At 36.4% G+C, this 17,846-nt stretch overlaps 1 protein-coding gene across 6 annotated transcripts in view; it reads left to right on the forward strand.

Moving 5' to 3' along the window:
• Obsc (Obscurin) overlaps positions 1–17,846 on the forward strand; it is a 252,766-nt gene that overhangs the window by 204,528 nt on the left and 30,392 nt on the right. For 4 of the 6 annotated variants that reach the window (XM_019050687.2, XM_072301410.1, XM_072301413.1 and 1 more), the window contains 7 exons: positions 468–683; positions 1,803–6,173; positions 8,795–8,903; positions 9,452–9,627; positions 10,524–10,644; positions 16,638–16,806; positions 17,472–17,593. In XM_019050687.2, coding sequence (XP_018906232.2) covers positions 468–683; positions 1,803–6,173; positions 8,795–8,903; positions 9,452–9,627; positions 10,524–10,644; positions 16,638–16,806; positions 17,472–17,593 — 5,284 coding nt within the window. The remainder of the gene's footprint in view (positions 1–467; positions 684–1,802; positions 6,174–8,794; positions 8,904–9,451; positions 9,628–10,523; positions 10,645–16,637; positions 16,807–17,471; positions 17,594–17,846) is intronic. The other 2 variants (XM_072301414.1, XM_072301415.1) reach the window with 2 other exon arrangements.

The raw sequence follows: 17,846 nt of genomic DNA on the forward strand, positions 1-17,846 counted from the left end.
TTAATCGTTATCAATTTTACAAATGGGTTTGAATGAAAATATTTTGCCCATCGTTGAGGAACCGATTGATCTTCACTACCCTCCTCAGTTATATTCTGTATGTGTGGCATTTTTACAATTTACATAGTCTTTCTTCCTCTTCTTCTTTTCATACAAATTTACGTCTTATTATTATAATTACGTACAAATGATTTTGAAATGGGAATGTATAGTGGCTGCATTAATTTATTGGGGAATTATATCTTAAAAATTACATTATGTGCTTTTCAGAGAACATAAAATTCAATTACAAACCTATACTAATATTCAGAAGAATGTGTTCCTCGTCCAGAAATATTATTTTACCTCATTTCAAGAACTACTCCCTCTTCCTCCTCCTTCTCCTTCATTAACTCTCTGTCTGATTTCTCGTTTTCAATCTTGTACATATTAATGTTATAAATTGAAGCAACGTTCTGTACTGTTAGCCAAATCCTCAACTGATGAGAAAACTGAAGAAGAAGTGCGCAAACAAAGCACCACGGAAATCACCGATGAGCTCACGGAAAAGATCACCAAAGAAGAAGATAATAATGAGGAAGTAAAGATTAAAAACAAAATCAATAAAGAGAAAACCGAAGATAAAAATGAAGTTAGTCCAAAAATTGAAGAGCCACAGACGCCCATTAGAACTGGCCCCGACGGTAAGTTTGAAAGCGCTCAGATTTTTTTTCTGTCAACAGCATCGACCTAGAATAGGCATAGAGTGAGTTGATGCTTCTTAGAAGTTGATGTTAGTGCAAATTTTTCTGAGTTAAACTTAGTGAAGGAAGTATGTGGGAAAAAGGAAGATACGACTTTTCTTTTTTGTCTCTCTCTTTCTCTCTCTTCAGAGGGAGGAGTTTTGAGCTTTTTGTTGTCATTGAAAAATTCTATGATTAATAATCAACAAATGCTGAAACTTTTATTTTTTTATAACTAATTTGAAGAAAATTTTCCGAGATGAGAGTTAGAGATTTTTTAACCACTTCAAGAGAGAAAAGTTTACTTGAAACAAACTAAAACCGAATGATGATGGGTATCTAGAGAGGTTTTCCGGGTTTGCGCAGATTTCATGAAGTGGCACTTTTTCCTCATTTATTTTCTTTTCGTTAATTTTTTCTGTTTTAATTAAGTAAATATTTAGGCGTCATAACTTTCATGTAAGCGCTATACATGTGATGTATCATTTGTTAGCAGTCACCAGTCCGTTGATACATTATACTATACATGCTTTATTGTCAGTATTTCAATGTGATCTTGTTTTACTTTGAGTGGTTCTCTCAAAGTTTCTAGGTTTGAGATTGTTTAAACTCAGATCTCAAACCTAGCTAAGCTGTGTTTCACGTGCTAGAATGTTCTCTCAAGCCAGCTTCTTTGTATGAAATAATTTAGATGTGTCAGACATTTGTGAGTTTTGAAATTATAGAAATGATTTTTTTCTGGTGTGATTCAAAGCATCTTTCATGTTTCAACTTGTGCAGAAGGTTTTTTTGAGCTATTAGAAAAATTAGTTGGTGCTCATTTGTGTTTTTCCGTTGATTTTTTTGTCTTCAAAAACACACCCTTACACTTCCTAAAGTAAACAGAACACAAAAAAACATCACAGCGCACATGATCTACAATGTCATGCAACACTTAGACTCGCAGTAATTTTCGTCAAATGCAAAAAATTGCCTTTTCAGAAGTAAACCATAAAATCGTCGTTTTAATGTTCGTTTGTGTCAGTCCTAAAGTTATTCTCCCAAAAAATGTTTAGTCTCTTTTTACTGACCTTATTGCAGGTTTTTTGCGGCGAAAAAAATTAATTATCGAGAACTTAGGCGATGAAGGAAGTTACCCAAGAACATCCTCTCCGAGCGAGAAGGACGCATTCTCTTGTGTAGAAATGCAGTATGAACGATTGACTTCAACAGACTTGGCCTCTTCAAGCAAAGGTATCGTTGAGGAACCAGCAGAGGAACACATCATCAAAGTGTCTGTTCAAAGAGGTGTATCAATAGTTTCTGTCCATGAATCTGATTCAAGTTTTTCGCGGCAGATAAGTTTGGACAATGATAACTCCCTTGAGAATATTCCTGAGTTTGAAAACTCAGTCAAAAGAACGAAGCAAGTCTCATGGTCTATTTTGGAAGACGAACATCCTGCATTAGCAGCCAACAAGTCTGATCTCATCATTAATGATGAATCCTCTTCTGTGAAGAATATTAAAGTTTGCCGAGTGGAAGTAGAAGAAAATTCCACGGGCAAAACTAAACATCAAAACATAGTTTATGAAACTACGAAGATAGAATCACAAGATGAACAACAAACCAAACCTAATGGACCTCTAACGAATGGCAAAGCAGAAGAAACAATGGATCTAAATGAAAAACATGAAGAACGTAGGTCCTCCGTCATTGAAAGATTACTAAACCGAAAACGGTCATCAATTTTGAATGACGAAGAAAATAACCCTCTAGTCTTTTCTTCTCAAAGAACATCAACATCCTCAGAAGTAGAAGAGAGTGATAAACGTTCAAGGAAAACATCATCTGTTTTTGAAGATGATAAGAATACTGTCATAAACAATGAATCCGATACACCCAAGAAATCATCTGTGGAAGAGGATAGACCAAGACCTCGTGACCGGAAGATATCATCCATAAAAAAATCCGTCAGCATTAATGATGATGAAAAATCAGCTGACTCATCCAACACTACAAGTAGAAGATCATCTCTTTTAAGGAATGAAAATGAAGGAAATTCTCAGTCAAGAAAATCATCATTTGCAAAAGACAGCAATGAGGAGCATGTCAGAAGACGCTCTTCAGTTTTAAAAGATCTTGAAGATAAATCTCTTTCTTCCAGAAATTCGTCCATCTCAAATGATGAAGATGAACCTCTGGCGTCTAGAAAATCATCTATTTTAACTGATGAAAATAAACCATACTCATCCAGGAAGTCATCCATTTTAAACGATGAAAATAAACCTCTAACCCCTAGAAAATCGTCTATTTTAAATGATGAAGACAAACCTCTTTCTTCCAGAAAATCATCCATTTTAAATGATGAAGACAAACCTCTTTCTTCCAGGAAATCATCAATTTTAAATGATGAAGACAAACCTCTCTCTTCCAGAAAATCATCAATTCTAAAAGACGAGGATAAACCTCTAACCTCTAGAAAATCGTCTATCTTAAATGATGAAGACAAACCTCTCTCTTCCAGGAAATCATCAATTCTGAAAGACGAAGATAAGCCTTTGTCCTCTAGGAAATCTTCTTTGATAACTGATGAGGATAAACCTCTATCTTCTAGGAAATCATCCATTTTCAATGATGAAGACAAACCTCTCTCTTCTAGGAAATCATCAATTTTAACCGAAGAAGATAAACCTCTTTCCTCCAGAAAATCGTCAATTCTAAAAGACGAAGATAAGCCTTTGTCCTCTAGAAAATCTTCAATGATAACTGATGAGGATAAACCTCTCTCTTCCAGGAAATCATCTATTTTAAATGATGAGGATAAACCTTTCCCCTCCAGAAAATCATCAATTTTAATAGATGAAGATAAGCCTGTCTCTCCCAGAAAATCCTCCATCTTAACTGATGAAGATAAACCTTTCTCCCGTAGGAAATCATCTATCTTAAATGATGAAGATAAACCCTTTTCTCCCTCTAGCAGAAAGTCATCTTTATTCACAGATGATGAAAGTACAATTAGAAAATCTTCAATTTTAAATGATGATGATGATGAAAAACCAGTATCAGTGTCAGAGAGAAGAAAATCATCCGTCTTGACTAATGGAGATTACAAACAAACTGATTCCAGAAAATCATCAATATTTGATGAAGGGAAAAAAGATGATTCGCCCTCATTATCAAGAAAGTATGGTGTTGTATCAAATGAATACGAAAAACATTCTGCATCCAGAAAGCCGGCTTTACTGGACGATGCAGGTGATGATAATAAATCTCCATCATCCAGGAAGTCGTCAACTTTAGAAGATGTCGATGACAAGCCATTATCTAGAAAGTCCTCAGTGTTTGATGATGAAGAAAAACATCCAACATCCTTAGATAGGAGAAACTCATCTCTGTCAAAAGATCTTTCTAGAGACTCAATTTTGGATGATAAAGAAATGACAGCCTCTGAAAGGAGAAGATCATCCGTTCTGAACAATGAAAATGAAAGCCCATCTTTTTCCAGAAAGACATCTACTGATAGATCCTCTGTTTCAAGAACCGATGAGGACAGCCCATATTCACCATTCATTAGGAGAAGATCATCAATTCTGAAAGATGATAGTGACACTCCTACCGCAGCTACTAGAAGAAGGTCATCAGCCTTGGCCGATGATGAAAGTAAAACCCCATTGTCAAGGAAGTCCTCCGTCATGAAAGAGGAAGATGATAAGCCCGTATTCCAAAGGCAATCATCTGTGATTAATGAAGATAAACCTTTCACTTCGACTGAAAGAAGGTCCTCAGCATTGAAGAATACAGATGACGAACCTTATTCGTCACGAAGGTCCTCCATCCTAAAGGATGATGAGGATAAACCCTTCTCTATTGGAAGAAGGAGGTCATCCGCTCTGAAAACTTACAGTGATGAATCTGCCCCAGCAAGGAAAGCGTCAATTCTAGAAAATGACGATTCAAGTGAAAGGAAGCGATCTGTTTTAAGCACCGGCGATAATGATACACCCTCCAGAAAATCCTCTCTCATTGATAATGACGACAAGACTTATTCCCCTAGAAGGAGGTCGTCTATTTTGAAAAATGATGAGGACAAACCATATTCTCGTAGAAAATCCTCCGTCTTGAATAATGATGATGATAAACCTTACAGAAGAAGATCCTCCGCTGCGACTGAAGATGGTGGGTCTAGAAAAGCCTCTGTGTCGAAGAATGATGAAGACAGTCCATACTCTACATTCATTCGAAGAAGATCGTCTATTTTGAAAGATACCAGTGATAAACCTAAGTCTCCGGATAGGAGATCATCTATTTTAACAAATGACGATGAGAAGCCAAATTCCTTACAACGCAGGTCATCTGAATTGAAAGATGATGATAAGTTCTCCTCTTACAGTCGTCGATCGTCTGTTTTGAAAGATAATGAGGAACCCAAATCTGCTACATTCAGTGATGAGAAGTCTCCTGAACGCACGACGTCTGTATTCAAAGATGGCGATGAAAAACCTCTCAAGAGTACACCAGTGGATACAAATGATGTTAAGCCCTCTGAAAGAAGGTCATCTGTCATGAAAGATGATGACACCCAGGTGATCTCTCCTTCAAGTCGGAGATTATCAGGTTTGAAGGATGACAAAGAAAAGTCTCCAGTATTCTCTGATAGCAGACGCTCATCTACTTTGAGTGCTTCCACCTTTGAGTCTACTCCTGTAGACAAGGAGTCAACTACTCCAAGTACACTCAAAATTAAAGATGTAGATGAAAAACCTAGTTCTGCAAACCATTCAGAATCAGGAGGGTCTGAGTCCTCAGACGAAGAAAGCAAGGGAAAAGAGGAGGTTGAAAATGTTTCTTCCCGCAAGAAATCTTCTGTGTCATTCAATGAGTCAGAATATGCTCCTAGTGAAGAGCAATCTCCCAATAAAATGAAGGGTGTCTTTGAAAAATCTTTGCAGAGAGAGTCTTCTTCTTTGAAAGAAGATGAAATAAATGGCAGAGATACCTCACCAGCAGAGTGGTCACCAGTGCTAAATGATGAGGATAGTAAGCCAGCTCAGGATTCTAGGAAGAACTCCCGTTCCTCAATATCAAATGATCAAATGCCTAATCTAAAGAAGAAGCTTTCTTTGAGTAAGGGAACCAAAAAACCCTCTGAAGTTGATGCCAAGACAGAAGATAATAATGTTCTCTCTGATGTCGAGAAGCCATCAACAGAACCGGACACTAAAGAAAAATCAGAGATCTCAACGAAACGAAAATCTTCTTTAGATGATAAAGCAACTGGAAAGAAGGAAAGCGCAGTTGGAAAAAGGAAATCAGTGTCAAAACCAGAGGAAAAAGAAAACATTCCTGATGAAACACCTCCAAGTAGCTTGATCGAAAAGATCGAGAGGCGAAAAAGTCTGTTGAACGATATCATTAACGAAAACTCAGATATTCCCCAAGAAACCACTAGAAAACCAAGTAAAACTCAAGGTATGAATTTCACGTCGCACACATACAAATAATTTTTTTTTTCTCATTTACCCATTTATTTATGCTCATTATTAATTCACAATATTCTTTTATTCAAAAACTCAACCTAAAATACTCTAATAAATGTTTTATTTCTGTAAGTTTGGACATTTTATGAAGATCAAAAGAATTATAAACTGCTTGTAAACTCAATTAAGCAAATCTGAGATATTTTTCACTGAAATGTTTTATTAGATCCTGTGTCGTTCACCAACAAAAAATAATTTAATATTTTCAGTCATCCAAAAAAAATGGTTCATGATTTTTAAATTCGTTTGATCTTCAGGAAACTGATTTCATATTAGCTTCAGATGCCAATATGTTGCTTCTTAGCTCTTATCAGCAGTTAAATCTCATACATGGCTTTTTAATTGTTAATTGTTCTGAATATTGCTGTAGAATCTTTAACTCCTAAAAGCTCATATTTTTTCATCATCAGTAATTTGCTTTATAAAAGTATTGTCGAAAAATGTATATCTGCCTAACATGCTATTAACTCTGTTGATGATCTTTCTTTATTTTGCAAAATTCACTGAGTCCTTTGTTGAGAATCGCATTTTGTTCTTTTTGTTGTTCTCAGAGATTGACATCTTAAAAATATTTTCTTTGGTTTTGCAACTTTAAGTGAACATGATGCTGGAAAACAAAAATTAAATCTGCTTTCTTGATAACAATCAAGGATATTACTGCCGTATTAAGAGAGAACCCCGTATGAGCATTCTAGAGTTACCAAAGTTCCCTGGTTGAAACATGTATTTTTGAGAAAAGTTATGCATATTTTTCCTTGAAATTTTCAGATATTTTAGATGAAATTGCAAAAAAATTGTCTGAAAAATTTGAACAAAATTATTCGCAACTTTTCCAGTAAATTCGTTTTTTTAATAAAAGAGGTGAACCAACGTTTGAGGGCTCATACGCCGTTCTTCCTTAGCACTGCAGATCACTGATTATTCTGAAAGTAGCCGATAGAGACATTACAAAAATAAAACCACTACAAAATCGATTATTTTTCCCTGTTCAATTCATAATGCTTCACTATCTACTTTTGACAGTCATTGTTTAACGCTTTATAGTCATTTAATTTTCTCATTGCAGCTCAGATACTAGTAGGTCAAGTATCAGTGTTTTTGTAGTAGGTATTTACTTAACTTTACAGTTCTGATTTATCTCCTTAAACAGAATGTTTCATGTTGATTTCATGTTTTTGTAAGAAAAATACGATTATCTAATGTGCTCAACTTTTGTTTCATTCAATTAACTACCCTTTTCCTGTTTGATAATAACTTCTCTGTGCTGAATAACTAACAAGTTTTCATCGTTTATTGTGTGTTACAGTTGTGGTTTTTAGCATGCCTTGTTATTACTTGTCTGAAAAACCGTTTTCATCTTTGACCCTAGCTTCAATTAAATTGCTACTAATTATCTGGTAAGTACGTACATTTCATGTCCTCGATTTTTCTTTTAATTGCGATTTTCTGAGTATTATCATTGAAAAATGTTAATATGATCGAAGTCAAGTCCATCAGTTTTTATCTTAAAGTGTGTTACTATTTTCTACCATTGCCCTGATCTATTGCAGAATCACCGGTTGATGACCAAAGTGCGCAACAACGCATCTCCATTGCGATGTTTTAAAATTCTTGCTCTTGCATATTTTCTCAAAAGAAAAAACAAGCCAATTTTATACCTTGAATTTTAAACATAATATTGTGCAAACAGAGAAGAAACAAGGAAGTTATAAAAACATTACGTTGACCTGTTTTCTAAAGAAAAAATAGAGTAAGACAGGAATTCTACAACATTGCAGATGGAGATACCTCTGCCATATATGTGTACATATATCTAAAAATTTAAATAAATGAAGTATAGTAAGTCTGTCAACTTTCAAAAGAATGGATGTGAGGTTTTTTTATCTGAAGGTTTTTTATCAGTTTACCTCCTTTTGTGGGAAACAATTGAATTGCGAATTGCCATCTGATGGTTTAAGCTCATAGATTAGTCAAAATTATAAAGATCTATTCAAACGTTAAGTTTCTGTGTCCCATACCGATGAACGTATTGCTATGCATGGCATATGACTTTGTCCATAGTGATAACGCATACCATGGTTTCTTTCAGCTCAGTGCAATCAGTCAGTGATTCTTTGCACTGATTGCTGCATGTAAAAAATGAACAAAACCAAGGTGGAAGTAAAGCAAGTGTCCGGTATGCAACACCATGGTTGATGATATCATATACTGACTATATTTTGATGGACAATATCATTGTTAACATCAGACGAAGGAATTTGGTTCTGTATGAATATTATTTATTTTTACTATTTTTCAACCAAACCATCAAAGATCGATTCTGCAACTAGCACATCTGATCAACTCTTTTTCCCCTCAATTGCAAATCTAAAAGAAGTGAGTCATCTTATTTAGTTAATAGACAGTTCTATTTGAAAAGAGTTTGGTTTTTAGATGAAGCCAACCGTTAAACCTTTTGATTTCTTCTCTGTATCATTCAAAATCTGTAGAAACATTGTCCAAGATTCTCTCAGTTCTGAAAGAGATTTCATTGTGTGTTCTTTTAATTTTCAGTTGCGCCTCAAATTTTATCATCAACACTGAAGGACAAAGATGTGTATGAATCACTTCCGAACAAATTTGAAATTGTTGCTTCAGCAGAACCGAGACCTGAAGTGAAATGGTAAGCAATTTCTTTTAACAGGTTTTATTCCACCAACACTTTCAAATACAAGATCTAGATCTTTGTTTTGTGAATCAAATCAGAGTTTGAGTACTATAATCGTAATTTTAAGGAAAGTAGACGAGAATTTAGTCCAAATTAGTCTAAATTGTTTTGTGAAAACTCTGTCAAGGACTTTTGCTCTCCATAATGGTTTTACGAATATGATTGAAAAGCAAATAAAGTGAAATCAAGAACAAGTAAATTTCTAGGAATTACACACACTAAAAAAACTGGAACTTTCCCTTCTTGCTAATTTTTTTCTTACTGCTGAATTTTACAGAGTAAATATTTCAGGTATATTCATACCTCATAAAAGGTACCTTTGAGGTCAATTCCAAATAAGTATGTAATAGAATTTGCTCTCTTTGATGGATGTCTGGAGAGCTATGTGTAAAAGTGGGTTTAACTTTTCAAAAGATAAAGAAATATGATCTATTTGCAGTGTCATTTTCACCCCTTTTAGTTGGTTCATCTTTAACTTCAAAAGGTTTTTTTTATCTCTACAGGTTAAAAGATGGTGAAGAGATAAGTCCCTCAGACACTCACACGGTCTTAACGAAAGATGGAGATACTCACCGGCTAGAGATTTTGGCTACAGAACAGGCTGATGCTGGTGTCTACACCTGCAAAGTGACGAACAGACTCGGTGAAGTTGCGGAATCTGGAACTCTCAACATCTTGCGTAAGATTTTGTTTATGATTTGTTTTATGAAAGGATGTTTAAATAGAAAATTTTCAACTAAAAATGTAAGCATTGCAAAAACTTTCACTCACTCCAATGAAGTGTAAGTGAGCAGTCAAACTTCAATTGAACAGCAATTGAGCTGAAATGTGTCAAATCCACACATTTCCCCCGTTATAGTTAAGTTGCCCTATTCTCTGTTTATGCTTAACCATAAAATGCGAAATATTCTCAGAAAACTGCCCTTGGATTTTTGAAAACATAAGAATAAGGTTGGAAGGAACTTTCTTAATTCCCGACGAATTGAAATGGAAAAGTTTTCAAGGATTCTGATTAATTTTATTCCACCTGAAAAGTGTCTAGGTATTCTTTTATCTCGAATACTGTGTAATTCATTTCTTTAATTGAGTTTTCGAGTTTGCAATCTCCCACCCTGATTTTTTATGAAATTCTTGATCTTGCTTGTGCCCTTCTCTGATCGCAAAATAGCCTAGAAATTACGATTTTTTACCATATCAAGTTCTTTTATAGATTCTTAGCTTTCTAGTAATTTGATCAAGAAATAGTAAATCGCTCCTTTAACTTCCTGAATCGGAAATGTTTATGCAAAAGCTGTTTTTCTAACGGAGGCATCCTTTGCAAAAAGTCTCATTGCATACAAATGCGCTTATTTAGAGGATGAATAATAAAAATTCCTTTCATCTTGTATCGAAACCTTGTTTCTCTATGGTCATAAAAAAAGCGTATGTTGTTATGGTTTGATCTTTTAATTGATGATGAAATAAAACTCTCCATCGTCAGATTTTGTTTCGTGGCTCTCAGTGTATCACTCTTCCTGTCAGAATTCTTTCCTCGTGGAAACTCCTTTTTCTATTACCCCATTTTTTATTTCTTAGCTGAAAGTTTGTATCGGTGTCCGAAAGTCAAAGTTCCTATTCAAGACACCAGATGTCCAAAGCATCAATCTGGATCAATTGCTGCTGTCTTTACTGCTGACCCGATTCCTGAATTCAAGTGGTAAGTTCGCGCTACTTGTTTAATTTCTATTGATTAATTTCTGGTTCAAATACAACCTCTTACTGTCGTGAGACTAATACCTTAAAAGATTACATTTAATTAATTTCACCTACTCTTGCAGTATATACAACCTAAATTTCGTACCTTTTTACTGTTGCTATTTCTATAAAGAGAAAAACATTATATATCTTTCTAGTTAATATTTGGTGAACTATCCAATCTTTTGATCAAAGTTTTGGATAAACCGGTCATCACCTTTTTCCCCCTTTATCTTTTTTTTTTTTTATTTATTTAATTTTGTAATTACACATATTGAATTACAACTTATATTACTAGACCTTACGAGTCTTTACAAATTTTCCTTTAAGCCTAATATAATAAAAAAGAAATAAACACCGCTTTATGGATTAAATTAATGAGAATGAAAATGAAGGATGAACAAATGAGATAGAAGTAAAATCCTGTAAAAAGCGGGAGAAAAACTAACTGATATTAACTATAATTATTCCTAGAACTAGATTCTAGAGAATTTTTCTACTAACTATGCTTTCGCCCTGTCAGTCGACTAAGACTGGTAAGGGCCAGAGGCACGAGCCTAACACCGACGGAAATGAGCTGTGCTCAACTCATGTGGTTTGCGTCTTTTTAACCTCCGGGTCTCGGAGCCCCAATCCAAAAGCGCTATTGCTTCGGGATTGGGGTGACCGCCCAGTCTCTCTTCATATCTATTGTACATACGTGAGATGTACATGTCCATCTCTTCGATCCCGAGCTCATCTCTAATATCGATGTTACGCTCGTACCACCTGGCCCCTGCCATTTGTCTGAGTATTTTATTTTGAATTGTCTCAATAATTTTGAGATTGGAACTGGCGGCACACGCCCAAATCTGGCAGCCGTATACCCAGATTGGCCTTAACATTGATTTATAAAGTAAAACTTTATTTTTTAGCTTTAATTTAGATCGCTTTCCGAGAAGCCATAGCATCTGTCTGTGCTTTAAGTCAATTTGCTTTTTCTTATTTAGAATATGCTCCTTCCATTTTAACTTACAGTCCATGGTAAGGCCGAGGTAAGGAGCCTTTTGCGCATGGGGAATAGCAATTTTATTTAGGATCACAGGGACATAAACATATGGTCTTAAGGTAAAGACCACGTTAACTGATTTGGTGGCGTTAAGCGCCGTGCGATCGCGCTCAGTCCAATCCTGGATGTCGTCCAGGCACTCTTGGATGTTAGTGACTGTCTCCTCATATGTGGGCGCGGAGGACGCAACGGCCGTGTCGTCCGCAAAGATCCCAATTTTCCCTTTTTTAGGTTTTGGTACGTCAGCTGTAAAGAGACTAAAGATTAGGGGGGAGAGTACTGAACCTTGAGGTACCCCTGCTCTTATTTTCCTAAATTCAGAGTAAGAGTCTTCAAATCGAACCCTAAAAGATCTATCTGCTAAGTAGGACATTATTAATTGCACGTGGTTCCCAGGCAAGAATTTAGAAAGTTTAAATGCCACTTTAGAATGCCAGACTTTGTCAAATGCCTGGGCGACATCCAAGAAAACTACATTACAAAACTGTTTCTCCTCTAGCGCCTTTTCAATATAAGAAGAGATCCGGTGTAATTGTTCTATTGTGCTATGTTTAGCCCTGAAACCAAACTGCTCATTAGGAAGTAACTTTTTCTTATTTACAATTGTCAGTAAACGTTTAATATATAACTTCTCGAAAAGTTTGCATATCAGGGGAAGTAAGGAGATAGGGCGGTACGAACTAGGGGCTGAAGGAGGTTTTCCGGATTTTAAAATAACAATCACCTCAGCCAATTTCCATTGACTAGGGATGTATTTCAATGACAATGCTGCATTAAAGAGTGCTTCTAATTTTTTGATTGCCGCAGGAGGAAGTTGCTTGAGGATAATTGCTGAGATAAGATCAAAACCTGGACTTTTCTTGATTTTTGTTTTATATTTAATTTCCTTGAAAATTTCGTCATATGTAATTTTGTTGATTTTTTCTGCAGGGAGAAAATTAATATTACCAACTTCTTCCTCTAGTTCGCATTCCTTCTCTGGAGATTCGCAGGGGTTAGGTTGAAATACTTTTTCAAGGTGATCGGCAATAGTATGGGCTTTTTCCTGGCTATTATTTGCCCATTCACCGTCCGGTTTTCTAATTGGGAAGCTAGCTAGGAAAGGACGTTTTAGGGATTTTGTCGCTTTCCAAAGGGTGTAATTATTAGCTTCGCTTGGGCTGAGATTAGCTACAAATTTTTCAAATTTTTCATTACGAAATTCATTAATACGTTTCTCCACTGCCTTGTTTAGTCTATTGTAGAGATTTTTATCAGATTCATGGTGAGTAATCCTTCTCCTCCTTCCCGCTTTGTTTTTACGGTCAATAAGGCTGAGTATTTCCTTTGGAAGAGTGCATTTATGATGAAAATTATTAAAAGTTCTAGCAACCGGCGTGCTTGCTTTTGCAGCCTCTTGGATGCTCGAAATTAATGACTCTGCCTCCTTATCAAGTGTGGAGCAGTCGTTTATTGAAGTTGAGTTATTAATACGGGAAGTTAATAATTCTCGAAATTTTTTCCAGTCTGTTTGAGTAGAAATTAGACAGGGTGGGCGTTTAACTAATACTGGAGTAGCAAATATAGATAAGAAAACCGGCACATGATCTTTTTTTCCCTCTAACACATTGCAAGAAGTTTTGTTATTGAGATTGAGATTATTGAAGATGAAAAAATCAATTACGTCTGGCTCTTTCAATGGATTACCTGGATAGAAGGTGGGTTTACCCGGAGAGATAAAATCACCTCCGATAAGATTGACTGCAGTTTCAAGATTATCACCTTTCGGGTTAGTTAATCTCGAACCCCATCTGACGTTTTTACAGTTGAAGTCCCCCCCGATAAGAAAGCGAGGACCCAATTTATCAAGTAGACCAGAATAGTCGTCAACTGAGCATCGATGACGTGGTGGAGCGTATAACGCGCTGACATTAAATGGTCCTAGCGATGACTCAATTTGAATAATCACCGCTTGGAAACGTTCTTCTTCTACAATTTCGAGAACAGAGTGTTTAATGTTTTCCCTGATAGCAATAGAGGCTCCCCCCCTAGCGTTATTAGAAGGATGTCGTGAATTATAAAATCTATATCCTTTCAAGTATCCTCTCGATTCCCTAGCAAAATGGGTTTCAGAGAACAATGCTATATCTACGCGTAATTTTGCCATTTTTTCACTAAATTCTAAGAGTTTAGCAGGTTTTAATCCATTCGCATTCCATGCGATAAGATTAAGAATGCTTTCATTTTTGTTGTTCATTTTATCGAGAACTCAACACTCGGCTCATAAGAGCCTGTTCGTATTTTTCCTGTCTCTTACTCATCTCCTCTAGTTGCTTCCTTAATGATTCAATGGTCATTAAGAGTTGACTTATGAGCTCTTCCTGTTGATTAGAGGGTTTCGGGCCGGATACTGCGTCGGCGAAGCTAACTCCTTGTTTAATAGCACTAGGAGGATTTTTTCCCCCTTTTTTCTTTTTATTTGGTTTATCTGGGAAGTTAGGAAAATTAGACCCATCGATCTTTCCCTTTCTCATTTTAATAGATTTTTCTCTGTCTTTTTGCATCGCTTTCGCGAAGGGGCAGCCTCTATAGCTAGCTGGGTGACCTGTTACCCCACAATTTGCACACTTAGGGTTGATAATGCGCTTCGCCCAAGGGCATTCTGTGGATAAATGTTTAGCTGCGCACTTTACACAACGTGCTTGCTTACCACAATATGCTTGGGAATGTCCGAAATTCTGACATTTTCGACACTGTATTATCTTAGTAGTACTAACTTTAATGGGTTCTACTTTTACAACCATAGAACAGATTCCAACAATCTTATAGATTTTTTCTATATCATCAGTATAGTCGAAGTCGACCTGATGGACTGGTATTTTTATCAGTTTAGTTTTACTTACATAAGCAGAGTCAGCAATAAAAAGAGGCACATTATCTTTATCTACAATTGTTTCTGAGGGGTAGGTTTCGCCTGAGGTTGTCTCATTGACGGTGGAGTTTGTTTCCATAGCCGAGACTGAATTTTGCTCAGGCACTGACTTAGGATCAGGGGTCTGTGGAGCTGAATCCACAGGTGATACTGATTTTTTCAAAGCTTTAAGTTCCGCGTCCGATAGTGGGACCCGTTTCATAAGGCAAGTCGCTTTTTTAGGTTTAAAACCTTTATTTTTTAAGTCGTCAAGAATATCTTGCTCTTCGATTGAAGGGTGAAGCCCTCTTACAATAACTTTAATATCACGCAGATTTTTATTGCAGTGAGTGTAGTACTGCACTTTATTATTAGTCTCATGTGTTTCTCTGAGGGATTCTAAAATTATTTTCGCCGTAGCGTCGTCTTTCGGATTTAGTTGCCAGACTTCATTATTAATAATTTTAGTTCTGACATCTTCCTTTTTAACTGATTTTTTTGTAATTATTTCTACAAGATTAACATAATTGTCTACACCTATAACTTTAATGGGAGGAGTGGGTAAAATTTTCTTAACACTAGATGCATTTGATACACTAGGATTAGGTATATTTACTTTAACTGGAGCGCTCTCACCCGGTTTGGTTTGTTGATCATCGGTATGGACACTTGAAGCTGAAGTACTCGCTCTCTTACGCTTCCTTCTTTGAGATTGGATAGCTTTCCGTTTGGAGTTAAATTCGGGATCCGAGTTGTAGTCGACCCATGTATCAGAAGATTCAGAGTCATCAGCATCGTGATTCGATTCCACGTCATTTTCCAGAGTGGCAAATTGGTTAGAAACAGGTGTTGTAGATGCACCTGGTTTTGGTGTAACTGGTTTCCCAGTGGCGAACTGTGTTAATTTAGATTGCCCTGAGGGCTTACGAGAGTTATTTTTAACTAACTCTTTCCCAGATTGTAGATGGGCATCTCTAGATCGAGAGCTTGCATTTGCAGAGCTAATCGCATTAATTTGTTCCTGTAGTTTCTGTATTTTTTTCGCATTTTCTGCTTCAAGGGAATTGATTCTATTCACCAGTTCATTTTTGTCACTGGACAGCGTTTTGACCATGTTTTGCGCCTTGGTCATAAAACTTTTAACTGATGCATCAATGGTAGGGGCCTGAAGAACAGGAACAATGTTGGTGTTTAGAATTTCATCAATAATTGTTTCTTTATCTTCTACCGACGCCATCGCTGTCAAGCTTGACTCCGTAGCAGTAAGAGAGAGGTTATCATCCGCCCTTGCAGACTGAGGGGGGCGGGGCGGAGACCTCGGGAGAAGAGAACTTTTCCCGAACGGATTTTCCATTTGGCTATTTGGCAACGTGTCTAGTTTAGTTCGAGGTAGGTAGGTTAGGCCGGTGAGCAATCCCCGCTTTAGACATTTTTCGCACCCGAGAAAAACGTTGTTGACGTAGCTACACTTGACACCGTGTTTACACACTACAGGCCGGTCTGCCATACGATTGTTTATTGTTTATGATGACTCTGGCACTAATATCACTCGGGACCCGGCCGCCAGAACACCGCGACGCGAGCACTTTTCTCGATTCCAGCAGAATCACATGCTGGTGATTTTCTTTCCGAAATTTTGTTGAAAAATACTGATCCGGCGTGAGATGAAGCGCGACCGTCTCGCTTCAGAGCACAACAACGAGTGTCTTTTCCCCCTTTATCTGAATGTTCATTTTATCAACCACCAGAAAAAGAAATCAGCCTTGCTGAAATAAAACTTCAACCTCTTTCTCCTATTTGTGCGTACCTCTGTTTTTTTGTTTTGGTTTTTTACAACACTTTAAGTCAAAAAGGGTGTTCAGTTTTAAGTAGGCATTGGTATTTCTAGATTGCCTAAATTGGCATTTCTGACTAAGACAGAAACTTGTATAGTTTTTTATAGTTATCTGATCGTGAGTTTACTATTTCAACCCTCATTTTTTTTCAATCCTAATTTTTGTGCTTCAAACATTTTCAGGACTCGAGAGGGTAAGGAAGTTCATGCAGAATCCAATTTCACTGTCAAAGAAGAGGAGTACGGCTTGAAAGAATGCACTGTTACTCTAACTATTCCAAGAAGTGAGCACAGAGACACAGGCTTGTATACCGTCACAGCCACCAATAAGTATGGCACCGGGGAATCGACCGTTAGTTGCATTGTTTTTACTAATTTATTGTCCCGTTTTGAGTCGTAAATGTTCATCCCAGTAGCATGATCAGAGGTCCTGTGATGTATTTACAATTAAATTAAGCTAAAACTATAAAAAACCTATTATCATTAATTATTATAAAATATTACAATGAGATTAAAGCTATGTGTTGGATATATTTTATTTTTAGATTCATACATTTGAATGAATATAGTCAAAAAAATGTTAGTAAAGCTCTAATTTTTATTCAGTTAAATTCTGAATAGTTTACTAATAAAATTTACAACCTCTCCGCTGGTTGAAAAGTATTTTATTTTATCTTATCTTTCTAATTGGAGATTTCTGTAAATTCATCATTAACAAATGAAGATACACACCAGGGGTACAGAAAGTTTTTTGTTCACACATTTTCTGTGGCAGCCTTCACATATTTTGAGGCTGCCCTCGAATTGCTCCCCATTTAAGACCCCAATCTCCTCATATTGCGTCACTTAGGAATGTATTTCCTCCTTTCACTATTTTCTCGGAATAAAATAGCATGTCCAATCTTTACAAAAAGTAGCACTACCTTCACATTTTTCCGAGCCTTCACATTTCTCTCGCAACCAGCCAGTCAAACACTTTTTGCAAAACTGATTGATGTTTCTCTTTTTCTTCTTCAGGGACGCTATGATGTCGTGTTCAAACCAGAGATCACTACATTCTGCGACATTATGTCTCCTCCTCAAGCTCAAGTGGTTCTTTCCGCACATATTCACGCCAATCCAAAACCAGAGATTTCTTGGTAAGTGTTAATTTGTCTTCTCCTTTTTTTGTGAGGACTAAGTATGTCTTACTACTTTTCAGTGGCGATTCTTGAAATTTGGCAACACTGTTTTTCCTACATTTGAATCCATTGAGAATATCGATTTTAGGTGAGGCAAGCTGTCTCACCAAAGAATCGATTGTTTTGCATAAATTTAAATGGGGGATAAACAGTGTTGCCGACTTTCAAGAATCGCCGCTGCTACTTTTTTTTTAAAAAAAAATGGAAGCAC

Source organism: Bemisia tabaci, chromosome 6 (assembly GCF_918797505.1).
Source record: "Bemisia tabaci chromosome 6, PGI_BMITA_v3".
Classification (NCBI taxonomy): domain Eukaryota; kingdom Metazoa; phylum Arthropoda; class Insecta; order Hemiptera; family Aleyrodidae; genus Bemisia; species Bemisia tabaci.